This window comes from Schistocerca piceifrons, chromosome 5 (assembly GCF_021461385.2).
Source record: "Schistocerca piceifrons isolate TAMUIC-IGC-003096 chromosome 5, iqSchPice1.1, whole genome shotgun sequence".
NCBI classification, from domain to species: domain Eukaryota; kingdom Metazoa; phylum Arthropoda; class Insecta; order Orthoptera; family Acrididae; genus Schistocerca; species Schistocerca piceifrons.
The window spans coordinates 159,957,403-159,983,281 of record NC_060142.1 but is presented as its reverse complement, the minus strand read 5'-3'; the positions used below and the strand labels follow the sequence as shown (position 1 = coordinate 159,983,281).

At 43.0% G+C, this 25,879-nt stretch overlaps 1 protein-coding gene across 1 annotated transcript in view; it reads right to left on the bottom strand.

Annotated features, from left to right (window-relative positions):
• The window catches only part of LOC124798827 (cytochrome P450 6k1-like), a 109,985-nt gene that overhangs the window by 59,272 nt on the left and 24,834 nt on the right, over nucleotides 1-25,879 (bottom strand). Inside the window, exon 4 of the mRNA XM_047262357.1 lies at nucleotides 7,558-7,823. Within this exon, the coding sequence (XP_047118313.1) occupies nucleotides 7,558-7,823 (266 nt within the window). The remainder of the gene's footprint in view (nucleotides 1-7,557; nucleotides 7,824-25,879) is intronic.

Below are 25,879 nucleotides of genomic sequence, written 5' to 3'. Positions count from 1 at the left end.
CCACGAAGACGACGTGCTACAGACGCGAAATTTAACCGACATGAGGAAGATGCTGTGATATGCAAATGAATAGCTTTTCTGAGCATTCACACAAGGTTGGCGCCGGTGGCGACACCTACAACGTGCTGACACGAGGAAAGTTTCCAACCAATTTCTCATACACAAACAGCAATTGACCGGCGTTGCCTGGTGAAACGTTGTTGTGATGCCTTGTGTAAGGAGGAGAAATGCGTAACATCACGTTTCCGACTTTCATAAAGGTCGGATTGTAGCCTATCGCGATTGCGGTTTATCGTATCGCGACATTGCTGCTCGCGGTGGTCGAGATCCAATGACTGTTAGCAGAATATGGAATCGGTGGGTTCAGGAGGGTAATACGGAACGCCGTGCTGGATCCCAACGGGTTCGTAGCAGTCGAGATGGCAGCCATCTTATACGCTTGGCTGTAGGATCGTGCAGTCACGTCTCGATCCCTGTGTCAACAGATGGGGACGTTTGCAAGACACCAACCACCTGCACGAACAGTTCGACGACGTTTGCAGCAGCATGGAGTATCAGCTCGGAGACCATGACTGCGGCTACCCTTGACGCTGCATCACAGACAGGAGCGCCTGCGATGGTGTACTCAACGACGAACCCGTGTGCACCAATGGCAAAACGCTATTTTTTCGGATGAATCCAGGTTCTGTTTACAGCATCATGATGGTCGCATCCGTGTTTGGCGTCATTGCGGTGAATGCACATTGGTATAGTATTCGTCATCGCCATACTGGCGTATCACCCGGCGCGATGGTATGGGGTGCCATTGGTTACACGTCTCGGTCACCTCTTGTTCACACTGACGGCACTTTGAACAGTGGACGTTACATTTCAGATGTGTTACGACCCGTGGCTCTACCCTTCATTCGGTCCCTGCGAAACCCTACATTTCAGCAGGATAATGCACGACCGCATATTGCAGGTCCTGTACGGGCCTTTCTGGTTACAGAAAATGTTCGACTGCTGCCCTGGCCAGCACATTCTCCAGATCTCTCACCAATTGAAGACGTCTGGTCAATGGTGGCCGAGCAACTGGCTCGTCACAATACGCCAGTCACTCTTGATGAACTGTGGTATCGTGTTGAAGCTACATGGGCAGCGGTACCTGTACACGCCATCCAAGCTCTGTTTGACTCAATGCCCAGGGGTATCAAGGCCGTTATTACGGCCGGAGGCTGTTGTTCTGGGTACTGAGTTCTCAGGATATATGCACCCAAATTGCGTGAAAATGTAATCACATGTCAGTTCTAGTATAATATATTTGTCCAATGAATACCCGTGTATCACCTACATTTCTTCTTTGTGTAGCAATTTTAATGGCCAGTAGTGTACTTAAAGCAAATCTGATTTGCTCGCTAACGGTGGCGTTACTAGCGCCACTCCCTTGCGGCAGGCCCGAAATCTAAATAGTCATAATGGTCCAGATGTAGAACTTTCGTTAATGTCACACGACTTCTTCTTGGGGTTCCAATTTTTTTCCGTCAGTGTATTTTACCAGGCGAAGTCGTTGCCTTTCATATTTTTATTTATTGCCATATTTTCGTCATCCAGCATGGAGGGGCAAGTCGACAGGGAGAAAGGGCCACCTTGGCGAGCATAGTGCCCTGCAGCCTTGACCTGAAGCTTCGAGGAGGCTTGATAAAAGCTGCGAAGAGAAATAGTGACTAGTTTCTCGGCCACTACGTCGCTTCGGAAGAACGAGTAATCCATGTGTCCGGAAATTAGTGCCACCTTTCTCTGCGTCATCCGAAAGTTCGCTCCTATTAGTACCATATTTTCAGATTTAGTTTTAATTACTTTGAAAAAAACATAGAACAGAAACTATTGTGGACGGTCAAAAGGTACAGGGAGGCTACTGACAGTGGGAGAATGAATCATAATGGTCACGTGTCCAGGAATTGCGCGTGTAAGTCGATGTACTCATACCAAGTCAGTATGCTACATTTCTATTTCCTGATGGAATCCACTAAATCCGCGTGGCGTGGAGTCGGTAAGTGTAATTCGGTATTTTATAGCCACAGCCAGTTTGTCTGCTCACGACTCCATCCAAGTGCAGGTGTACTTCATCTGTGAGCCACATGCAGTTGACATCAAATCCTTCATTACCGATCATTGTGAGAATCCGATTCGCTATGTCAGCCCTCTGACGTACAGCTCCTCCTGGTACGGCCTGGTGGTTTTGTATTCTGGATCAGTAGTTTCTGCGAACCGGAACGCTTGAAACCAATCCCTGCTGCTGTTCTTCTGACGGATTTCATTGGATTTTGCTTAATAATTACAGAAACCGTGGCGACATTTTAAAGAGTAACAACAGTTTGCATGGGGCCAACATTCCTCTCTAGATCATCAGCCACTCTGCCTGTCCGTTGGAACATGGCGAATAGCTTGCGAATTGTTTTCGCATCGGGTTCTTTTGAAACATTATATCGTATTCGAAGACTGTACCTTGTTCTCGTTGGATGTAATGCATCATCTTTATTCCACAATATGGGTTTTATTCTTTTAAATTTTTTCATGAAAGTAAAAAATGTCATCGAAGAGGGAATACATTATGTTACCCGTAAGGAAAAAAGAACATGCAATAATAAAACTAACAAGAAGGTGTTGATTTTCTTAGTCTTTGGTTACGGCTTAAACTAATTCTTGCTCCCAGGAATTTACTTTCAATCGTATGCTAGAACTGGCTCCAAGTCATGCAGTCGTAGTTGGAAAGCAGAGAACTTCTCGACTCGAAACCGTGTTATTGCTAAACGTTAATGCAAAAGTGTTAGTTCGCATGATAATTATAATAATCACAATCGGACTTCGTTAAAAACATAGGCTAGAAGTTCGACTTAAGAATATTGAAATGGGAAGACGATAGCAAACTTGTGGCGCATGAACATCACGTAATCGAACTGACTACTTGCAACCAATTTACAGGCCAAAAGTTTTACGAGAAGCTTCATTAATACTGGAATGCAGGGTTATCCATTGTACTACAAAATAAAGATGAAATAACCCGAATAACGTTATTGTTTCACAACAGAATTCAAGATACAGGAATAACTTAACTTTAGAGCAGCAAGGCTCAACAAGGAAGGAATATCAGTGTAACAATTAACTATTAGTGTAACCAAAAGGAAAGGATCGAAAATGCCTCGCACAGACAACTGAGATACAAAGCCGAAGTTCACCTTCAGAGACGTAATCTTATATCAAAATATCAAGTTCAGTCCGGGTGGCTGCCTGAAATAGAATGTTTTGCTACAAGGACTGTTTTCTAACCTGTGGTATTCCAGTACAAAAATCTCTTTGTTCAATGACAAACATGATTTAAACCGCTTCCATCGGTACACTAAGTTCCCTTCACATTTCAGGTGTGGAACTGGTCGTTCTGAGTTGCGACGCACTGTTCATAGGCACTACGTATTGCAATTAGAGAGTCACCTGTTACAAGCTTCTCGAATTACTTCGAAACTTCTGTTAAGTTACTTACAGCTTTCGCCATAAACATACCGATTGCTGCCTATTTGATTTGGAAATCAGGGACTCATTCGCTGGGCACCCTATAAATAGTATCGGTTGTTACTACGGCGAAGAACCAAAGAAACTGTTACACCTACCTAACATCATGTAGGGACCCGCGAGCACGCAGAAGTGCCGCAAGACGACGTGGCATGGACTCGAATAATGTCGTGAAGTAGTGCTGGAGGGAACTGACACCATGAATCCTGAGAGGCTGTCCATAAGTCCGTAAGAGTACGAGGGGGTGGAGATCTCTTCCAAGCAGAACGTTAGAGAGCATATCCCAGATATGCTCTGTAATGTTTACGTCTGGGGATTTTGGTGGTCAGCGGAATACTCAGAACAGTGTTTCTGAAGCCACTCTGTAACAATAATGGACGTGTGGGTTGTTGCGTTGTCTTGCTAGAATTGCCCAAGTCCGTCGGAATGGACAATGGACATGAATAGATGCAAGTGATCAGACAGGATGCTTACGTACGCAACACCTGTCAGAGTCGTATCTAGACCTATCAGGCGTCCCATACCACTCCAACTGCACACGAACCACACCATTACTGAGCCTCCACCAGTCTGAACAGTCCCCTGCTGACATTCAGGGTCCATGGATTAGTGAGGTTGTCTCCATACCCATGCGTGTCCGTCCTGTCGATACAATTTGAAACTAGTCTCATCCGACCAGGCAACATGTTTCCAGTCATCAACAGTCCAATGTCGATGTTGACGGTCCCAGGCGAGGCGTAAAGCTTTGTGTCGTGTAGTCATCGAGGGTACAAGAATGGGCCTTCGGCTCCGAAAGCCCATATCGATGATGTTTCGTTGAACGGTTCGCACGCTGACACTTGTTGATGGCTGAGCATTGAAATCTGCAGCAATTTGCGGAAGGGTTGCACTTCTGTCACACTGAACGATTCTCTCCAATCGTCGTTGGTCCCGTTCTTGCAGGATCTTTTTCCGACCGCAGCGGTGTCGGAGATTTGATGTTTTGCCGGATTCCTGATACGGTTCACTCGTGAAATGGTCGTACGGGAACATCCCCACTTCATCGCTACCTCGGAGATGCTGAGTCCCATCGCTGGTGCGACGAGTATAACACCACGTCCAGACTCATTTAAATGTTGATAACCTGCCATTGTAGGAGCAGTAATTGATATAACTTGTTGTCTTTTATAGGCGTTGCTGACTGCAGCGTTGTCCGTTTACACATCTCTGGATCGGAAAACGCATGCCTGTATCAGTTTCTATGGCGCTTCAGTGTAATTAAAGTGCAGTTGGAGGTCCAGAATGGGCTGTAACTATTATCATATGACAGCGAAACTTGGTAGGTACGCTAATGCGTTAATGTGGAAAAAATTAGTTCCGATTTTGGTCAACATCTCGCACTGTACGTTGTTTGTATGACGGTTCTACACCCACGCTGTCGTTTAACAAGCCGTATCGTGGCTGAACTGTATGGCTATTGGTAACAGATACCGTGATCTGTCGGTGAAACTGTTTTATGTGGACAGCAGCAATTATAGTGGAAATGAGAGTTTGGCGTCATTGGCCGGGAGGCCCAGTACGGGCCGGTCCGGCCGCCTTGGTGCAGGTCTCATTACATTCGACGCTACATTGGGTGGGGAGATGAAATGGTGATGAAGACAACACAACACCCAGTCCGTGAGCGGATAAAATCTCCGACCCAGCCGGGAATCGAACACGGGCCCCTTAGGACGGCAGTTCGTCACCCCGACCATTCAGCTGTCGGGGCGGACAGTAATTATAGTGCTGGATTGAGAAAGTATTGCCGACTGAAAGGTGTGGGGAGCCGATTCTATTAAATGGTTTAAGGAAGATGATACTGATATTTGAAAACACAGGTGAGCTTCGTGTTACACTTGGGAGAGGAAGTCGTCCTATCCCAGTGGAAGATGCTGACCAAGTTGCTGTTACTGTAACTGATCACGCAGTACGTGCGCTGGGTAGTGCTTCTGCTGGGGAAGTCTCACGAGAGATGTTCATCCCCCGGTCAGCAGTACGGAAAGTTTTGTGGTCTATTTTGAACCGGTAGCCGCAAAGGATCAGACGGTGCAGCAACTGAAACATCATGATCCGGAGCAACATTCTAAATTTGCTCTTCGGTTTCTGGCACGGATCGAAGATGATAACACGTGGCCGGGCAATATTCTATGGAGTGGCGAGGCACATTTTACACTACGTGGCGAAGTGCACGCAGAGGACTGCCTGATTTGGGGTACTGCTAAACCGCGCGTTCCCCGCGAAGAGGCACTGCACTCGCCATGTGTGACTGTGTAGTATGGATTCACAAGAACTTTTACTGCCGGTGCGTTCTTCTTTTAGGCGAACACACCCAGACGGCCTGTCAGGTGTACAGTGACGTCTGCACGTTATCGAGACGTCCTTGTACAGCATGCGATTCCTGCTTCGGAAGAGCCCAACTGTGTAGGAAATCACTGTTTTCATGAGATGGGACAACACCTCATGTCGTTCTACCAGTGTAAGATCTGCTTAATGCAACCTTTCACGAACGTGTTATCTCCAGAAGTTTTCTAGATGCATGACGTGCAAGGTCGCCTGATGAGAAATCCAGTATTCGGAACACGTTGCTCAGATCCACCAGAACTGTTGGAAACATGTCATTTTATGTATGTGACATTTCGTCGACGTCTGCAGTTCTAATATTGAACAAATTATGTAAGCGATGGTTAATAATGAAATAACAACGTTATGCCTTTCTCACAAGGGAACCTCCCCATCGCACCCCCCTCAGATTTATTTATAAGTTGGCACAGTTGATAGGCCTTGAAAAACTGAACACAGATCAATCGAGAAAACAGGAAGAAGTTGTGTGGAACTATGAAAAAAATAAGCAAAATATACAAACTGAGTAGTCCATGCGCAAGATAAGCAACACCAAGAATATAAGACCTCAGGAGCGCCGTGGTCCCGTGGTTAGCGTGAGCAGCTGCGGAGCGAGAGGTCCTTGGTTCAAGTCTTCCCTCGAGTGAAAAGTTCAATTTTTTATTTTCAGACATTTATTATCCGTCCGTCCGTCCGATGCGAGGTAACTGCCTCGTAGTATGGAGACGCTACACCTAAACAAACATCGAAACACACGACGTCAGTCGACTACAGCGCACGGAACAGAGAGTATTCCTGCTAACGAGGCTCCCTGGCTGGCAGTTGACTGTTCGCTACTTTGGACGAGAGTGCATTAAATACGTGAGATGTATTCCGTGGGCAATATGGTATAAACTTATTACAGTGAACAGATACGTCAATGAACGAACGGATAGATCATAACTTTGTGAAAATAAAGAAAGTAAACTTTTCACTCGAGGGAAGACTTGAACCAAGGACCTCTCGGTGCGCAGCTGCTCATGCTAACCACGGAACTACGGCGCTGCTGAGCTCAGACTCTCCTTGATGTTGCCTATCTTGCGCATGGACTACTCAGTTTGTATATTTTGCTTATTTTTTTTCATAGTTCCACACAACTTCTTCCTGTTTTCTCGATTGATCTGTGTTCAGTTTTTCAAGGGCTATCCACTGTACCAACTGATAACTAAATCTGAGGGGGGGTGCGATGGGGAGGTTCCCTTGTCAGTGTTTGACCTTTTCTGCCTGCACCTTGTTCCCAGTCCATTACATATGGAAAAATTTATATTCATCTTTCTTGCATCCACAGCGCCATATTTGCACCTGATGGCCAAAATTGGAACTTTTTTTTTTCAGCGTAAATCAGTTCTGCAGTGGAATACCTACCAAGGTTCGCTTCCGTACAATAATTGCAGCCGACACTAGACCTCTGTGAATAGCTGCACTTTAATTATAATCACCCAGTACCTTTAGTAGTGGCTGGTTGCTGTTTTTACTTTATTGGAAGAATTACCTCGTATTTTTGCACAATCGCGCTCTCATAGTATCGATTTTCGACACAGTAACACTGTTATTCTGTGTGCCTGTAAACGGCACAAGGAAAAGAGACTGCACCTGAACGTGCACTTTACATACCACCGTAACGGCTTCACCAGTTCGGGATTAATAGTGCGTAAGACTTCGTAGATCGTCCGCGTCATGTTGTTCTCGAAGATCCTCCGTCCCCACTGGCGGAAGTCGGCGTCTGGGTTGCGCTGGCAGTTGACCTCAATGCCGAAGACTACGGATGCGATGATGTCCGTGGTGTAGCGGGCCCCCACCTCGCGCATCTCCATCACCTCCCCTCGTGAAGCCGGCTCCTCCAGCACGTCTGACAGCTCTCGACCGCAGTCCAAGATAGTCTGGAACGACAGTGGACAAATTCCGTGCAGAATACGGTGCCTGGTGCGCACTGACCAATTTTCGTCCGAAGCGCTGGGCGAGTTCATTCGTTTGTTTGGAAGGTTCAAAATGGTTCAAATGGCTCTGATCACAATGAGACTCAACATTTGAGGTCACCAGTCCCCTAGAACTTAGAACTACTTAAACCTAGCTAACCTAAGGACACCACACACATCCATGCCCGAGGCAGGATTCGAATCTCCGACCGTACCAGTCACGCGGTTCCGGACTGAAGCGCCTAGAACCGCTTGGCCACACTGGCCGGCTGTTTGGAAGGGGCGACCGACATTTACTGTCCGCTTTCAGCTGGTTGGGATGGTAGAATGAAGGTGCCCGTACTACAGTCCTTCTCAAAGGATTTTCCGGAAACTATCCAGTAAATAAATTCATTTCTGCATTACTTATAGCTTTATACGTCAGCTTCATGGTAACGTGCCTATCATTTCGTTTGTAATCATCGTTACTGTGATATCTGCATTTAAGTAAGACACTCCACAAAATTCGAAAAAGTTTGTAATGAAAAATGGGCAATTTTGCTAACATATTGGATTTTTCTTTAGACTTGGGTAGAGGTCTGTACTTGTTCTCAAAACGGTTTGAGATATCGAAACGAGATTTTGGTAAATGATACCATGCAAAGAGGGGAGTATTTTGTCATAAGGTTACTATGTGAACCTTCATTATCTACCTGCAGACGTTTTCAGTGAAAGAATGTAATTTTCAAGGGCCATCGATAACTGATCAATCAACAAATAGTGTGGATTTTGGAATAATATAAGTGAGACATTAGACCTTTATTTTTGTTCCAAGGATGTATTTTTTCATAATCTATTGGTCTTACATGTCTTCAGTTTCTCACTTAATAAATCGCTTTTTCAGAAATCTCTCGCAACTGCGATTGCACAACGTATTAATGAGGTGATGTTGTGTGAACTCCACTGTGTTTTGGTAAAAGAAGCAAACTGTAACATGGCAACAACAGAAATGTAGGTTGTACACAAAATTCGACACCCATAACGCTTCTTTGAATTTTACAAATGGTTAACAAGTCTGATGCAAATAAATCGATGCTTTTGTTTCATTTTCTGTGCAATTCGTTCTGGAGAGGAATTACAGTAGAGGTGATAGCAGATTTTTTGGGTGGTCACCACCCAAATATGGACGTGAAAATGCTCCACTGAATGTTTACGAAAACTGTGAGCATAGGCCTCAGTTTAGACGGCATTTCCCCTCCAACGCTCAGCATCTCCCCTACAGCACTTGCCCTCAACCTCCACCACTACTGCTCTCCGCACACTTGCCCTGTCGACTGTGCATCTACTGGCCATATTATTATGCATGCACTCTACCTAAGGAATTCACTGTGTTCAATACAAAATTATATGGGGTCTTGAGGGCACTGGAGTAGATGAGCTGTGCTAAGGCTGTTAAATTTCTCGTGTGCTTTGAGTTCCTGAGAGCCTATCACTTTCTGCAACTCTTCCACACAAATGATATTCACAGAAACATGCTATTGTACTGAGACCGTGCAATGTAGGAGTACTTTTTCCTGCCACAATAAATCATATAATAGGCTACCACACAAGATTAAGGGGGGACGTTGATGAAATTGACCAAAAATGTCAATTTTCGATTTAAATTTTATTTGTTAGTACAGCTCATGGACAATAAGTTCCCAAAGTTTCAATGTTGAAATAGCATACGAAGTGCCTCAAAATTAATTAAAAGTGTGACGCGGCCTCCCTGCCACTCCAAGCTCAGAGGGATAACAACCACAACATTCATGAGGAGAGACTTCCAAATTGTATCCTGGATCTTGTCAAGCCCGATCCTGCACTTCTCAAAAAGTGTGTTCATGGCAAAACCCAAAATCCAAATGAGTCTCTAAATACACTCATATGGAAACGATGCCTTAAAAACACTTTTGCATCTGCTACAGTTGTCAGAATTGCAACTTATGATGCAGTTATTGTATTTAATGATGGGAATGTTGGGAGGATGAAGGTATTAGAATCAATGGGCTTCAAGATAGGAAATTTTAGTCAAGACATCCTGAGAAAAATAGATTTACAGTGCGTCTCTGCAGCTGAAAAGTCAGTTGAAGACCTGGTAAAGGAAAGAAGACAGACAACAACAAACCAGAAAAGAAGCTTTGAAGGGAAAGACGACCCATAGTACAGATGTGGTGCCTTCTGAAGAAGTGAAATAAGGAAAAAAGTTAGGTTGAGTTTTAAATTGCGTTTCCTGGAAAGTTTCCTTAGATTCTATGAATGCTAGAATTCTGAAATTTTGTACACATATTTCTGTAAACCTAATAAACGTTGTCTCAAGAGAAAATTTTGAAATTCTTATTGTAAGCTGAGATATGGGGCAAAGTGCTTGGAATTTTGCATGAATTTAAATTTGTACTTGTGGAATCATAATTAAAAAATTATGAAAATTATCCTATTTGACCTATCCCAAAAACCTCATGAGTGAAGCTTACAACATATAAAGAGATGAAACAGAGAAATTTTTGTAGAAATCTCTTGAATGCTTTCTGAGAAAAAGGAACATACATTGTTTTTTTGAAAATAAAACTTCAAATTTCATTCAAAAATGTTGAATATATATAATCAAAGGATTTTATATGTAAATGTGTTACTTTCATGTAAAGCGTGGTACAAACGTTCATTGACATATCTCCAAAACTGTGGATCTGGTGCGTTTCTGAAATAGTGTGTGTTTTCATCAACGTCCCCCCTTAAAGCCAAAAAGACAAATATTCCAACCTGAGCAGTTCCAATATAAAGTCCAGTCCGCGCCCAGTACAATATGTGGATCAGACTGGAGGAAGCTTCAAAAACAGATCTAAGGAATGTTTAGGTACAGCACCCCACAGAAATCTCACATTAAGGACACAGGGTATGTTGTTGACAACATAGATGATAATAAAGTAATACTTCATAAACTAAACAAAGGCCACAAAATGATCTGTTTTCAAGAACTGGAAATTATTACTAATGGAATAATCCTAATGGGACAGAAATCGGTTGATGTGATGCACATGTACAAACTAATGATTATAATTTCAGAATAAAAAATCAAATGGCTCTAAGCACAATGGGACTTAATATCTGAGGCCATCAGTCCCGTAGACTCAGAACTACTTACACCTAACTAACCTAAGGACATCACACACATCTATGCCCAAGGCAGGATTCGAACCTGCGACCGCAGCAGCAGCGCGGTTCCGGACTGAAGCGCTTAGAACCGCACAGCCACAGCTGCCGGCTATAATTTCAGAATAATTGGATGATTTGTTCTAGAGGAAAAGCTTTAAAAATTGATCAAGTCAATAACGTGTTGATCCGCCTCTGAGTCCTGAGCAAGCAGTTATTCGGCTTAGCACTGACTGGCAGTGTTTCTGCATGTCTTCCTGAGGGACATCGTACCAAACCCTGTCCACCTCCCTCTCAACTGCGGAGAGATTCGGTGACCTTGCTGGCCAAGGTAGGGTTTGTCAAGCACTATGGCAAGCAGTAGACACTCTCACTGTTGCGGGTAGGCATTATCTAATTGAAATGTAAGCCCAGGATGGGTCGCCATGGAGGTAAACAAAACGAGCCGTAGAGTCGGCCTGGAATCTCATTGACTGGAGTAGAATTGTCTTGTGATGAGTCCCGCTTCGAATTTAGCCCCGATAACCAGCGAACACCTATCTGGAGACGCGCCGGACAAGGTGGAATATCAACCCTACAGCCGCCCGCCATACGGTTCGAGAGGCAGGCGTCATGGTCTTTTCGTGGCAGGATTCCTTTAGTTATCATCCGCGGCGTCCTTATAGTATAGCGGTACGTCGACGATATTCAACGGCTCATTTTGTTGCCCTGCATGGCAAGCAACCCTGGACTTGTATTTCAGCAATGTAATGACCGGTTGCATCCGACGAGAGTTTAAACTGATTGTCTTCGTTGTTGCCAAACCCTAAATTGCCCAGCAAAGTCGCCAGATATTTTCGTGATTGAGAACTTTCATTGCGTTATGGTCAGCGCTGTCCAATCAGCTCGGGATTTTGACGGTATAACGCGCTAATTGGACACAATTTGGCACGATGTCCCTGAGGAGGTCATACAACAACTCTATCAATCAATGTTAAGCCAAAAAACTGCTTGTATAAGGGCCAGAGGTGGACCAACACGTTGTTGACTTGCTCAGATTGTGAATTTCACTTGAATGAATCATCCAATTATTCTGAAATTTTAATCATTTGTTTGTCTGTACATGTACATCACCAGTCGACTTCCGTCGCATTCGAGTAATTCCTTCGTGGTACGTTATTAATATATCAGCGTTAGGTTTTCGCTACGTTATAATGGATAATTCGACGAACATCTCGACTTTCGCAAGTTCAAAATGGTTCAAATGGCTCTGAGCACTATGGGACTTAACATCTGAGATCATCAGTCCCCTAGAACTTAGAACTTCTTAAACCTAACTAACCTAAGGACATCACACACATCTATGCCCGAGGCAGGATTCGAACCTGCGACCGTAGCGGTCGCGCGGTTCCTGACTGAAGCGCCTAGATCCGCTCGGCCACGTTCGCAAGTAATTTATATGGTTTATAGTTGCCGAATTACGACAACGAACTGTTTCTTCTAGTAGAATTATATATTTTTTCTGAGGTATTTGAAAGAGGTTTCTAAGAGAACTTCAACGACATAACATGTACGGCACTTGACTAAATAGTATCTAGATAACAGCACTGTAAACCACTGTCCCGCCGTTAGGAAAAGATGTTCTACAAATGCCTGTCTTGTTATCTCTGATGTAAGCAAACACGTGACTCACGTATGGATAGTGTGTTTATTCTCACAGCTGTCTTACCAAGTGCTGAAAACGTTGGCCATCAGCACTGCCACACGCTGTAAAGTGATTCTGGAGGAACAATACTGCACGCTAAATTTCGTCTAGAGTTAACGGCAGCACAAGCCCGTGTTATGAACCATTTCAAGCCTTCTGGAGACTTAGGTGTTTTAATGTTCGCTTTCATAAAAGTATAGAAGTGTTAAGTTTGTTAATGGTGCAGACCATTTTGCGTTTCTTGAACTACCGTCCTTGCAAAGCTCTCGAAATGTTCTCTTACGAGAGTCTGTCATTACGAGTGCGGAATCGCAGGGACATCCAGTGTTGGTATCACACTGATTGCATTATGTCCAGTGGGATGTCTTACAATAACCGCAGCGGCAGCAGCATATCTTCGGAACTCGAAATAGTGTTCTTAGATTCCCTTCAATAAAACAGGGACCAACGATGCGGGTCTTGAAAAACACGCACCAAACTATACGCAAAGCGCATACTAAGAATGTCATTTTTATCCACTTCTTTGAGTCAGCGTGTATTTTCGCCTGACGATGAGTCAGTCAATCAAGTCAATCTTTGCAAGAGCAAAGATTGACTTGACTGTGCTTTATCCATGCTTCTTCCTCAAGCAAACTTTTGCATATTTTTGACGTATCATTTTTCTTTTGTTATAGATAACATTAGGTGAACTGTAACTAATGTGGAAGCCACTGCCATGAAGCTGTAGATGCAGAAAAATGTGAAGAGGATGAAATGCGGTGGAGTATAGTTTTCGCAGACCACTAGTCAGGCAGATCTCTCTCGTGCTTCGGAGATGCCTGTGAGTGACATGTGCATTGTGTGTCACTGGTGCTACAATGTTAGCTTCATTTCTTTCATCATTTGCTCTTCTTCTTTCTCTGCGTACTTTATTGTCCATACTTTCAGTTTCTGGAATATTTTTTTTATAAAGTCTGCAAAGACTGATCGTCAGTGCTTGGCACGATCAGGAAAGTCTTCCGTATGCAATCGCACAGCTGCTCCGACGCTTTGGCGATATTCGCCATATACGATGTTCACTTTATTGACTGCCGTACGCATTGTTGATGACTCAGTGGCTTTACTAGCAAGTTATCTGATTACTACACCAGCAGAACACAGACTGATGGGCTTCAAGCGCACAGATAAACAGAACAGTACCTACATTACGTATTTTCTTACAGTCGGTATAATAGGACAGTCGTTTGTGTAACGGCTTCGGTCCGTTATCTCAATGCTATTTGATTCAGACCCATGCAGATTATGTCGTCGAAATTCACTTAGAAGCTTCTTTCAAATGCCAAAGAAAAAGTATATAGTTCCACTAGAAAAAAAACAAAGTCGGCATCGTAATTCGGCGTCTAGAAACGATAAAATGTACTTGCGAACGTCGGGAAACAAAAATAAAATCCGCTATAACTTGGCGAAAACCTCATTCCGATATATTTATTCATTCTGGATATATTTCGGGTGGTCTGTGTGAACTGCCTCACACTGTATAATGATATAAATCATGAAAACATTGCTTCAACTCTGAAATCACCAAACTGATCCATTAACTAATAAATGTGTTGGAATTCATGTTTATGACTTATTTGTAATCATGATACATTTAAAGCAAAAATGTAGAGGCTTAAGCATTTTTATAGGCCTTCATGTTATTTGTACTTGATTCGCAGTGTAAATTGGTGATGCTCGTCGATGTACAGGTCACTGTATTTCTGCATGTGTACAATCCCTAAGCTAACTGCGTTGTTGTTTCCTGTTTATTTGTCACTCAATAATGGAAATGAATATTTATAGCTACCCTTAGGATTCTTTTTGTTGGATTGTCTTCCAAATAACACAATTGTATAAAATTTATTACTTCAGTGCAATTTCTCGATAACACGTGACAAATGGTACTTTATTTGTAGCGAAATAAAGTTCAAAACCCAACTGTAGTTTATTCCACTGATAAAGCATAAAGAGATGCTGAGTACTCGAAACGTGTCGTGGAAGAAAGTAAAAATGGCTGATTCAGGTAAATGTTTAGAATTGTCTTTTAAGGCAGTATGAATTTCGTCAAAACTGCGCGCTATTCACGTCTACATCACTGGCGTTTCATATTGTTGTTGTTAGTCAGTTACTCTCTGACTAACTCGCTACTTTCCTCGTTAAACGTCACAAAATTGTCTGTTGGTGCCGGCCGGTGTGGCCGAGCGGTTCTAGGCGCTACAGTCTGGAACCGCACGACCGCTACGGTCGCAGGTTCGAATCCTGCCTCGGGCATGGATGTGTGTGATGTCCTTAGGTTAGTTAGGTTTAAGTAGTTCTAAGTTCCAGGGGACTGATGACCTCAGAAGTTAAGTCCCATAGAGCTCAGAGTCATTTGAAGCATTTGTCTGTGGGTGGGTGTTAGTGTTTTAGTATTTTCCTGGTAAGTTTCCTTTGTTACTCTGCCTACTAACATATTTCCCCCGGTAGCCACATGTTCATGGCTCGCCAGAAACGCTGCTGTCTTTGTCATCCATAGCCATAACATTAAGTCTTTGTCTACCGTCGGGATGTATGTGTCCCACGACAGATTATCAGAGACCAATCAGAATTTGTTGCATGTTATTGTTATGTATCAGCGTCCCACTGGTAAAGGGAAGTCTAGTAATGGTTACCAGAGTTCTTATAATTACAGATTACAACTTGTGGGTTGTGCTGTCCTCAGGTTTCATTGTTAATCTTCGTCTCCGTATTGTCACATCGAATTATTAGATAGATAATTTCGTAGCCTTTTCGTTTTGAATGTTGGTATTCGGTTGCTGTGGGTTGGTATATCGATTCTCATTTTTTATTTATAGTTCACTGATGCTATTTGAGTTTACATATTGTCATTTGAAGACAAGCAGTAGAGCAGCACACGCTAGAAAATCGAGTGCCAAGTGGAGAAATCGGAACATTTCCGACGTACTCTTCCGTCTGAGTTCAATGAGGGATTGGGGGGGGGGGGGGCGGGGGGGGATGACAGCAGCAGGGACACCCAGGAACATTTGCCCCGTGTATGCGGATGCGGATAGTGCCACTGGACAGAGCATGGCAAAAAAAATGGTTTTCTCGTTTTAAAGACGATTGTTTTGATACTAATGAAGTATTTACTCACTACATTCAGGAAGAATTTCAGAGTTTGATGAAGATCGTTTAAATGCATTAGTCCATAATGATCCACATGTCAGTGTATCCGAGAACTGGCATATGTGACGAATTGTGATCCTTCCAGCGTCGTGCGATAATTACACACAATGGGGGAAAATTCAAAAATCGGGTGCATGGTAACCGCATGCTCTAATCCAGAACCACAAACATCAGTGGGTAGCCATATCTGCATCTCTGCTTGCTAGTCATCAATTAGCTCGCAACAACCCCCATTGTTCCTATCCTGTATTGTTACTGGCGACCACAAATTGTGTCTTTAAGCTAATATGTTGTTGTTGCTGTGGTCTTCAGTCCAGAGACTTGTTTGATGCTGCTCTCCACGCTACTCTATCCTGTGCAAGCTTCTTCATCTCCCAGTACCTACTGCAACCTACATCCTTCTGAATCTGCTTAGTGTATTCATCTCTTGGTCTCCCTCTATGACTTTTACCCTCTACGCTGCCCTCCAATACTAAATTCGTGATCCCTTGATCCCTCAGAACATGTCCTACCAACCGATCCCTTCTTCTAGTCAAGGTGTGTCACAAATTTCTCTTCACCCTAATTCTATTCAATACCTCCTCATTAGTTATGTGATCTACCCATCTAATCTTCAACATTCTTCTGTAGCACGACATTTCGAAAGCTTCTATTCTCTTGCTGTCCAAACTATTTATCGTCCATGTTTCACTTCCATACATGGCCACACTCCATACAAATACTTCTAGAAACGACTTCCTCACCTTTAAATCTATACTTGATGTTAAAAAATTTCTCTTCTTCAGAAACGCTTTTTTTGCCATTGCCAGTCTACATTTTATATCCTCTCTGCTTTGACCATCATCAGTTATTTTGCTCCTCAAATAGGAAAACTCATTTACTACTTTAAGCGTCTCATTTCCTAATCTAATACTCTCAGCATCACCCGATTTAATTCGACTACATTCCATTATCCTCGTTTTGCTTTTGTTGATGTTCATCTTATATCCTCCTTTCAAGACACTGTCCATTACGTTCAGCTGCTCTTCCAGGTCCTTTGCTGTCTCTGACAGAATTACAATGTCATCGGCGAACCTCAGAGTTTTAATTTCTTCTCCATGGATTTCAATTCCTACTCCGAATTTTCCGGTTGTTTCCTTTACTGCTTGCTCAATATACAGATTGAATAACATCGGGGAGAGACTACAACCCTGTCTCACTCCCTTCCCAACCACTGCTTCCCTTTCATGCTCCTCTTATAACTGCCATTTGGTTTCTATACAAATTGTAAATAGCCTTTCGCTCCCTGTATTTTACCCCTGCCACCTTCAGAATTTGAAAGAGAGTATTCCAGTCAACATTGTCAAAAGCTTTCTCTAAGTCTACAAATGCTAGAAACGTAGGTTTGCCTTTCCTTAATCTAGCTTCTAAGATAAGTCGTAGGGTCAGTATTGCCTCACGTGTTCCAATATTTCTACGGAATCCAAACTGATCTTCCCCTAGGCCGGCTTCTACTAGTTTTTCCATTCGTCTGTAAAGAATTCGCGTTAGTATTTTGCAGCTGTGAGTTATTAAACTGATAGTTCGGTAATTTTCACATCTGTCAACACCTGCTTTCTTTGGGATTGGAATTATTATATTCTTCTTGAAGTCTGAGGGTATTTAGCCTGTCTCATACATCTTGCTCACCATATGGTAGAGTTTTGTCAGGACTGGCTCTCCCAAGGCCGTCAGCAGTTCCAATGGAATGTTGTCTACTCCCGGTGCCTTGTTTCGACTTAGGTCTTTCAGTGCTCTGTCAAACTCTTCACGCAGTATCATATCTCCCATTTCATCTTTATCTGCACCCTCTTCCCTTTCCGTAATAATGTCCTCAAGTACATCGCCCTTGTATAGACCCTCTATATACTCCTTCCACCTTCCCGCTTTCCTTTCTTTGCTTAGAACTGGGTTTCCATCTGAGCTCTTAATATTCATACAAGCGGTTCTCTTTTCTCCAAAGGTCTCTTTAATTTTCCTGTAGGCAGTATCTATCTTACCCCTAGTGAGATAATCCTCTACATCCTTACATTTATCCTCTAGCCATCCCTGCTTAGCCATTTGGCACATCCTGTCGATCTCATTTTTGAGACGTTTGTATTCCTTTTTGCCTGCTTCATTTACTGCATTTTTATATTTTCTCCTTTCATCAATTAAATTCAATATTTCTTCTGTTACCATGGATTTCTACTAGCCCTCGTCTTTTTACCTACTTGATCCTCTGCTGCCTTCACTACTTCATCCCTCAAAGCAACCCATTCTTCTTCTACTGTATTTCTTTCCCCCATTCCTGCCATTTGTTCCCTTACGCTCTCCCTGAAACTCTGTACAACCTCTGGTTTAGTCAGTTTATCCAGGTCCCATCTCCTTAAATTCCCACCTTTTTGCTGTTTCTTCAGTTTTAATCTACAGTTCATAACCAATAGATTGTGGTCAGAGTCCACATCTGCCCCTGGAAATGTCCTACAATTTAAAACCTGGTTCCTAAATCTCTGTCTTACCATTATATAATCTATCTGAAATCTGTCAGTATCTCCAGACTTCTTCCATGTATACAACCTTCTTTTATGATTCTTGAACCAAGTGTTAGCTATGATTAAGTTGTGCTCTGCGCAAAGTTCTACCAGGCGGCTTCCTCTTTCATTTCTTAAGGCCAATCGATATTCACCTACTACTTCTCCTTCTCTCCCTTTTCCTACTACTGAATTCCAGTCACCCATGACTATTAAATTTTCGGCTCCCTTTACTATCTGAATAATTTCTTTTATTTCGTCACGCATTTCTTCAATTTCTTCATCATCTGCAGAGCTAGTTGGCATATAAACTTGTACTACTGCAGTAGGCGTGGGCTTCGTGTCTATCTTGGCCACAATAATGCGTTCACTGTGCTGTTGGTAGTAGCTTACCCGCATTCCTATTTTTTTATTCATTATTTAACCTACTCCTACATTATCCCTATTTGACTTTGTATTTATAACTCTGTATTTTCCTGACCAAAAGTCTTGTTCCTCCTGCCTCCGAACTTCACTAATTCCCACTATATCTAACTTTAACCTATCCATTTCCCTTTTTAAATTTTCTAACCTACCTGCCCGATTAAGGGATCTGACATTCCACGCTCCGATCCGTGGAACGCCAGTTTTCTTTCTCCTGATAACGACGTCCTCTTGAGTAGTCCCCTCCCGGAGATCCCAATGGGGGACTATTTTACCTCCGGAATATTTACCCAAGAGACGCCATCATCATTAACCATACAGTATAGCTTCATGCCCTCGGGAAAAATAACGGCTGTAGTTTCCCCTTGCTTTCAACCGTTCGCAGTACCAGCACAGCGAGGCTGCTTTGGTTAGTGTTACAAGGCCAGATCAGTCAATCATCCAGACTGTTGCCCCTGCAACTACTGAAAAGGCTGCTGCCCCTCTTCAGGAACCACACGTTTGTCTGGCCTCTCAACAGATACCCCTCCGTTGTGGTTGCACCTATGGTACGGCTATCTGTATCGCTGAGGAACGCAAGCCTCCTCACCAACGGCGAGGTCCATGGTTCATGGGGGGAGGTCTTTATGTTAATACAAGGAAAAGAAAAGACTGATTGGACCCAACCAAAGTGACAACTCCCCATACAAAGACCTGCGCGCATTCACAAAAGATATTACGCATCTGATGGAATAGCGACGGTATAGTGTACTAAGAATTACTTCCCCGAGGTGTATCCACCACTGCTGACATTTATTGTCAACAACTGAGACATCCAAGAGGAACAACCAGAAAGACTGCGTGAAGTGATGCTACTGCACGGTAACGACTGCCCGCATTCTACTAGACTGACAGAAAACACTATACAGCGGTGGGATTGCGATGTCATTCCGTACCCACCTTATTCACATGATCTTGAGTCCCCAGATTCTTAGCTTTCCCGTTCTCTATCGACAACCTTCAAGGGCCTTTCTTTTCAGATGAAAATGCGCTACGACATCTTGCCTCAAAACCACGTCATTCCGCGGAATCGAAAAGTTATCCCAGCGTTGGCAGACTGTTGTAAATAGTGATGGGGGGTATATTGTTGACGAGTAAAGTCTCTCTCATGTGTATCTGTTTGTGTTTGTTAAACGTACGGAAAAACAAATTTATGCACCAACCTAACAGTTCGCACCTGCATGTAAGTAACCCAATTAACAGGCTCGTAAAGCGGGTTGCCTTCGCGCCTTCCCGGACACTACGCATCAACGACTATGAACTGACGCTAGCCACATCACAAACGAAGCCCTTATTGAGTACCTGTAGTGTAAGTTAAGCTCTGTCAACTGAAGTGCGTCTGTTTTTGCTATGTCTTGCATTTTTACCGCAGTCGTCTTCTGATATCCTCGAGATACTTATGAATAATCCTGAACGTTCTACCACCTACACTGCCTCCTTCCGGAACCCTTTCGAAAACGCAACGGTGGGGATTATTCTTTTCATATTCTTGCTTCTGACCAATACATTAATTAAAATAATCATACATTAATGTTTTTGAAATAAAATTGGTAGTCAAAGGGTTAAGAAAGCACGCTGATCGGTTTGGAGCTCTATAGTTGGTGTATAACAGGTACTCGGCGCTCATGAGACCCTCCATCACTGACAAAAATCATGGCAGTGAAGTAGTGTATGGTGACTAGTGCACCCTACTGGTTTATGTGTCAACGTAGACTGTCCAACGTGTGTACAATGTATTATTCGCAGCCATTTAATAACAATTTGCGCTCTACCAAAACTATGCTTCGGTAGTTTTGGTACAGGACAAAAATACTACAACATTAACAATCAACCACAGACAATTGCGTGACTTTTAACTTGGAAAGTAGCGAGGTAGTGCGAGAGTAAGTGACTAAGAATAGCAGTATGCAATGCCAGTAGTGTAGACGTGACTAGCGCCCAATTTTGACAAAATGGATTATGCCTTAAAAGACAACTTTAAACAACTAACTTTGTCAGTCACCTTTACTTTCTTCCACAGCACGTTTCGAGGTCTCACTATCTCTTCTGCTTGATCAGCGGATTACATTACAATTACATTTGCTGGATGTTGATAGTTGTGTTTTGAACTTTATTTCACTTGTTCTCGTAATATGGCACTGAAACTGTAAATTTTATACAGTGGTAAAGTTACCGGTAATATTGGTAGCATTGGCAGTAGCTTTGGTACAGTAAATATATGACGAAGCACATGTTAGGATTATAAGTAGTACTGGTAGTAGTAGTAGGGAAATAAACATAAGTGAATGTGTGTGAGAGAAATTGGGAGCCGATGACTTCTCTTTATTTTAGTTATTCATTTATTTCTTTTGCGCATAATTAGAACCGCTCATCGTTCAGTGTTAGTCCATTGTGTATTTTATATCCTTACAATACATGAATTGCATTTTGCAAGTAATAACAATTAGTTGGTCGCATATCTCCTTTATCTTTATGAAACTGAAACAATTACTTTTGATGCAAGTACAATTTAAATGCATAAAAATTTATATAATTATTGTCGTTATTTTGTACCCAACACAACGTTCTTCATCACGACGAAAGACAAGAGTTTCCCGTTATTATTAACAAGTGCCAAAGTTGTTTGTGCATAACAGAAACATTTTTTATATGAGCTCGACGAAGCATTGAAGCGATGTTGGGCATGTTTTTCTTGCGCTTCTTAAATTTTACCTGTTCTTTGAGAAAATTAGGTTTTCTAGCGCATTGTGATTAATATGTATTGTTTTTCTTATTTTTACCCCATCATCCCTCTGTTTCGCGTTACAAATCAACAATTTTCCAATAAAACCCGAATTAAACATTGGCAGTTTTAATTTTGCTATAAATAATGTTTATTTTTAAGTAACAGGCAGAAGGATAGCCATGTAGAACAAAAATGTTCTGTAGGTTACCCTGCCCTTTACATATCCTCATTTAATTTCCAGATAGTTCACGGCTTCTGGTTTCTACGGGAATTTTGTAAGACACTGATCGCATACGCAGACAAAGTGATCAAATGAGCAACGCCCACTAGATATGCAACATACCTAACGTACAGGTAATGCAGTTAGGATTTTAACTGACCAAGGCTACTAAGAAAGCTACCGTAGTCTACACTTACTTACGATAGTTACGGTAGCCTATGGTAGTTTTGTAGCTCTAATCCAAACCTATAGGGACCAAATGACTCGCGTCACGCCTTGTTGATGACAGTCGGCTTCAACACCCGACAGAAGTTGCTGCTTTAAGTGATTCAGCTCCATGACGAACAGTTTTCAGGCGAAAAATTGTGAATGGTGATGCATGCAGCGGACGTTTGTAATCTGACACCTTGAAAATAGCCTGTGCTATGTTGGTGTGCTAAGTAATACAGAAACTGGACAGTATATGTCTAGAGAGTCTGTTGTGGTCCGAAGAAAGGAGGTTTCGCCTCTGTTAAAATGATACAAGGCGCCGAGTGCACAGACATCTCAATGAGCCCACAGTCTGCGGAGGGTATAGTTCAAGTCAAAGGTTGTTCTGTGATGTTTTAGGGATGGTTTCGTACTATGACTTGGGCACATTGATTCAAACTGCCGTGGACATAAATCTGGATGTACATTCCAACATTCTCAGTGATCACTTATCGCCCTGTTTTATACGTTTTCACAGTCAGTATGCTGCGGACATCTTCGTCCTTCTAGCCGACAACAGGTGTGTTCACGTGACTGCACGTATACGTTTCTGCTCTGACGAACGCTCAGTCACTCTACCTCACCTCAACTAGCTCGCTAAATCACTCGTTTGATCCTATTGACTAAGTCTGAGGCTCTTTGGAACTATGGTTGAAACATGTGCAGCAATCAACGTCCCCGCAATTCGGAAGCTGTACGTGATCTGATCGTCAAAGAGTGGCTTTACCTGGATATGGCTAACTGAATAAAGTCATGGTTTCCCTACATCCCCGCATTGAGCCCTTTATTAAGGACAGAAGATGTACAAAATTGTTAAGGCTTTCGTGGCCACTTTTTAACAAATTGCCTGTTGGTTTCTGTCTCGGGTTCTTCAGTCGACGTTAGCCTGATGATTTTTCTGACTTCTCGCCAGCACGAGTGGCTGGCATTACCAAAGCTGCAACCTTTATTGCTGGTGTTGGACTGCAATTCAGCTCGAGGCCGCAGGTTATATGAATCTGGCGCGCCAACGTCCGAGGGCTTTTCCATGGTCATTATCACTGTAGTTTGCCCTTGTTACCTGCAACGGTCGTTCGCTGCAGCATGGGTAATCAATAGCTGTTCACGTTGAGGCCTTTCTCTTTCTTGTTGAAGCTACTGTCATTTTTCGTGGATTTTTGTAGCTTCCTTAAACAAGAGGGTGCGGTAGTTCTTCTCCACAGCAAAACCTTCTGTATCGGCGAATTTTATTATGTCGTTAGTCTCACACAATGCATGCGCTGCCAAGGCCGACAGGTCGGAAAAGGATGAGAAATGTATCGTGGCTGAGGACGCACTGTGTGAGATCGACTACATTATAAAATTCGCCGACACGGCAGATCTTCCTGCGGAGAAGAGCTGCCGTTGTTGCTTGTTCAGGGAAGCTATAGAAATAGAGACAAATGAGAATAGCTTCAACAGGAAAGAGGGGAGTCTCAGGGTGATCTTATCCCGGATTCCTGTGCTACAGCGAATGACCAGTAAGTGGCAATTGCAACCTACATCCTCAATTATTTGTTGGATGTATTCCAAACTCTGTCTTCCTCTACAATTTTTACCCTCTGCAGCTCCGTCTACTACTGTGGAAGTTGTACTCTGATGTCTTAACAGACATCCTGTCTCCTCTTCTTGTCAGTGTTTTCCATATATTCCTTTCCTCGCCGATTCTTCGGAGAACGTCCTCATTCCTTTCCTTATCAATCCACCTAATTTTCAACATTCTTCTGTAGCATCACATCTCAGATGCTTCGATTCATTTCTGTTCCGGTTTTCTCACAGTCCGTATTTCATTACCATACAATTGTCACGTACAACCAAACGTACATTCTCTGAAATTTCTTCCTCAAATTAAGGCCTATGTTCGATACTGGTAGACTTCTCTTTGCCACGAATGCCCTTTTCGCCAGTGCTAGTCTGATTTTCTGTCGCCCTTCCTCCATCCGTCATGGGTTATTTTGCAGCCTAGATAGCAGAGTTCCTTGTCTTACCTAATTCGTGATCAGAACTGTGCTGTCCCGTTCCTCGCTGCCCTCATTTCTGCTACTTCTCATTACTTTCGTCTTCCTTCGATTTACTCTCAATTCATATTTTGTATTCATTAAACTATCCATTTCATTCAACAAATCTTGTAATTATTCTTCACGTTCACTGAGGATAGCGTGTCATCAGCGAATCTTGTTATTGATATCACCCAGAATTTTAATACCACTCTTGACACTTTCTGTTATTCCAGCATTGCTTCTTCGATGCATAGATAGAACAGTAGGAGTGAAAGACCACATCCCCGCTTTACATACTTTTTTCTCCGAGCAATTCGTTCTTGGTCTTCTAGTGTTATTACTATTCCATCGTGGGTGTTGTAAGTAGTGTATTTTACCTGTCTTTTCTTATAGCTTATCCCTACATTTATCAGAACTTCGAACGTCTTGCACCATATTACACTGTCGAACGCTTTTCCCAGGCCGACAGATTCTACGAAAGTGTTTCGATTTCTCTTCAGTCTTGCTTCCATTATTAACCACAACGTCAAAAAATGGTTCAAATGGCTCTGAGCACTATGGGACTTAACATCTATGGCCATCAGTCCCCTAGAACTTAGAACTACTTAAACCTAACTAACCTAAGGACATCACACAACACCCAGTCATCACGAGGCGGAGAAAATCCCTGACCCCACCGGGAATCGAACCCGGGAACCCGGGCGCGGGAAGCGAGAACGCTACCGCACGACCACGAGCTGCGGACAACCGCAACGTCAGAACCGCGTCTTTCGTGGCTTTATCTCTCCTAAAGCCAAACTGCTTTTCATCTAACAAAGTCTCACTTTTCCATTCTCGTTTATATTATTCTAATGAGCAACTTGGATGCGTGAGCTGCTAAGCTGATTGTGCGATAATTGTCGCACTTGTCAGCTCTTGCAATCTTGTGAAATGTGTGGATGATGTTTTTCCGAAAGTCGCCAGGTATATCGCTAGTCTCAAACATTCTATACACCAACATGAATCTTTGTTATTTTGCCTCTTCCCCAAATGATTTAAAAAATTCCGATAGAATATTATTTATCCCTCCTTCCTTATTTGATCTTAAATCTTCCAAAGCTCATTTAAGTTCTGGTTCTAATACTTGGATCCCCTATGTCTTCCCTATCGCTTCCTGTTTCTTCTTCGATTACATAATGAGAAATGTCCTCCCTCTGAGCACTTCAATGTACTCTCTCCATCTATCCGCTCTCTCCTCTGCATTGACAGCAGGGAGAGAACCTCACCGGAAACGACCACAGGAAAACACTCGGACGTTGGCGCATCAGGTGTATATAATCTGCGGCCTCAAGTTCGACTCCAATCCGCCACCAGCAGTGGATGGTGAAGCTTCGACAATGCCACCCATTCGTGTTCACTAAATGTCAGAAAAATTATCAATGCAGCCGGCCGAACAACCCGAGATAGAAGCCAACTGGAGATAGAAGCTGATTATACTGTGTTCCCGTGGTGTCTCCTGCCGCGTAACAACCTTCCTGTCTGGTGAGATTACTTTCAGAAGTAGCCTGTGAGCCATCGTGGAAGGAAGTCAGTATTCCACTCTGGAAAGATAAGAACATCGTAATGAAAAATTCTGAAGGATGAATACATTTTCCGACACTAGGACTAGAGCCCATATTATTGCCTTTCAGGTCAATTCTCTTCCTAAATGGGCTACCTAGACAGTCAGATCTGCCATCTATCGGTACTTATCTACACTATATCCTGTGTAACGTCGGGAATGTAGGGAACAGTTACTGACAAT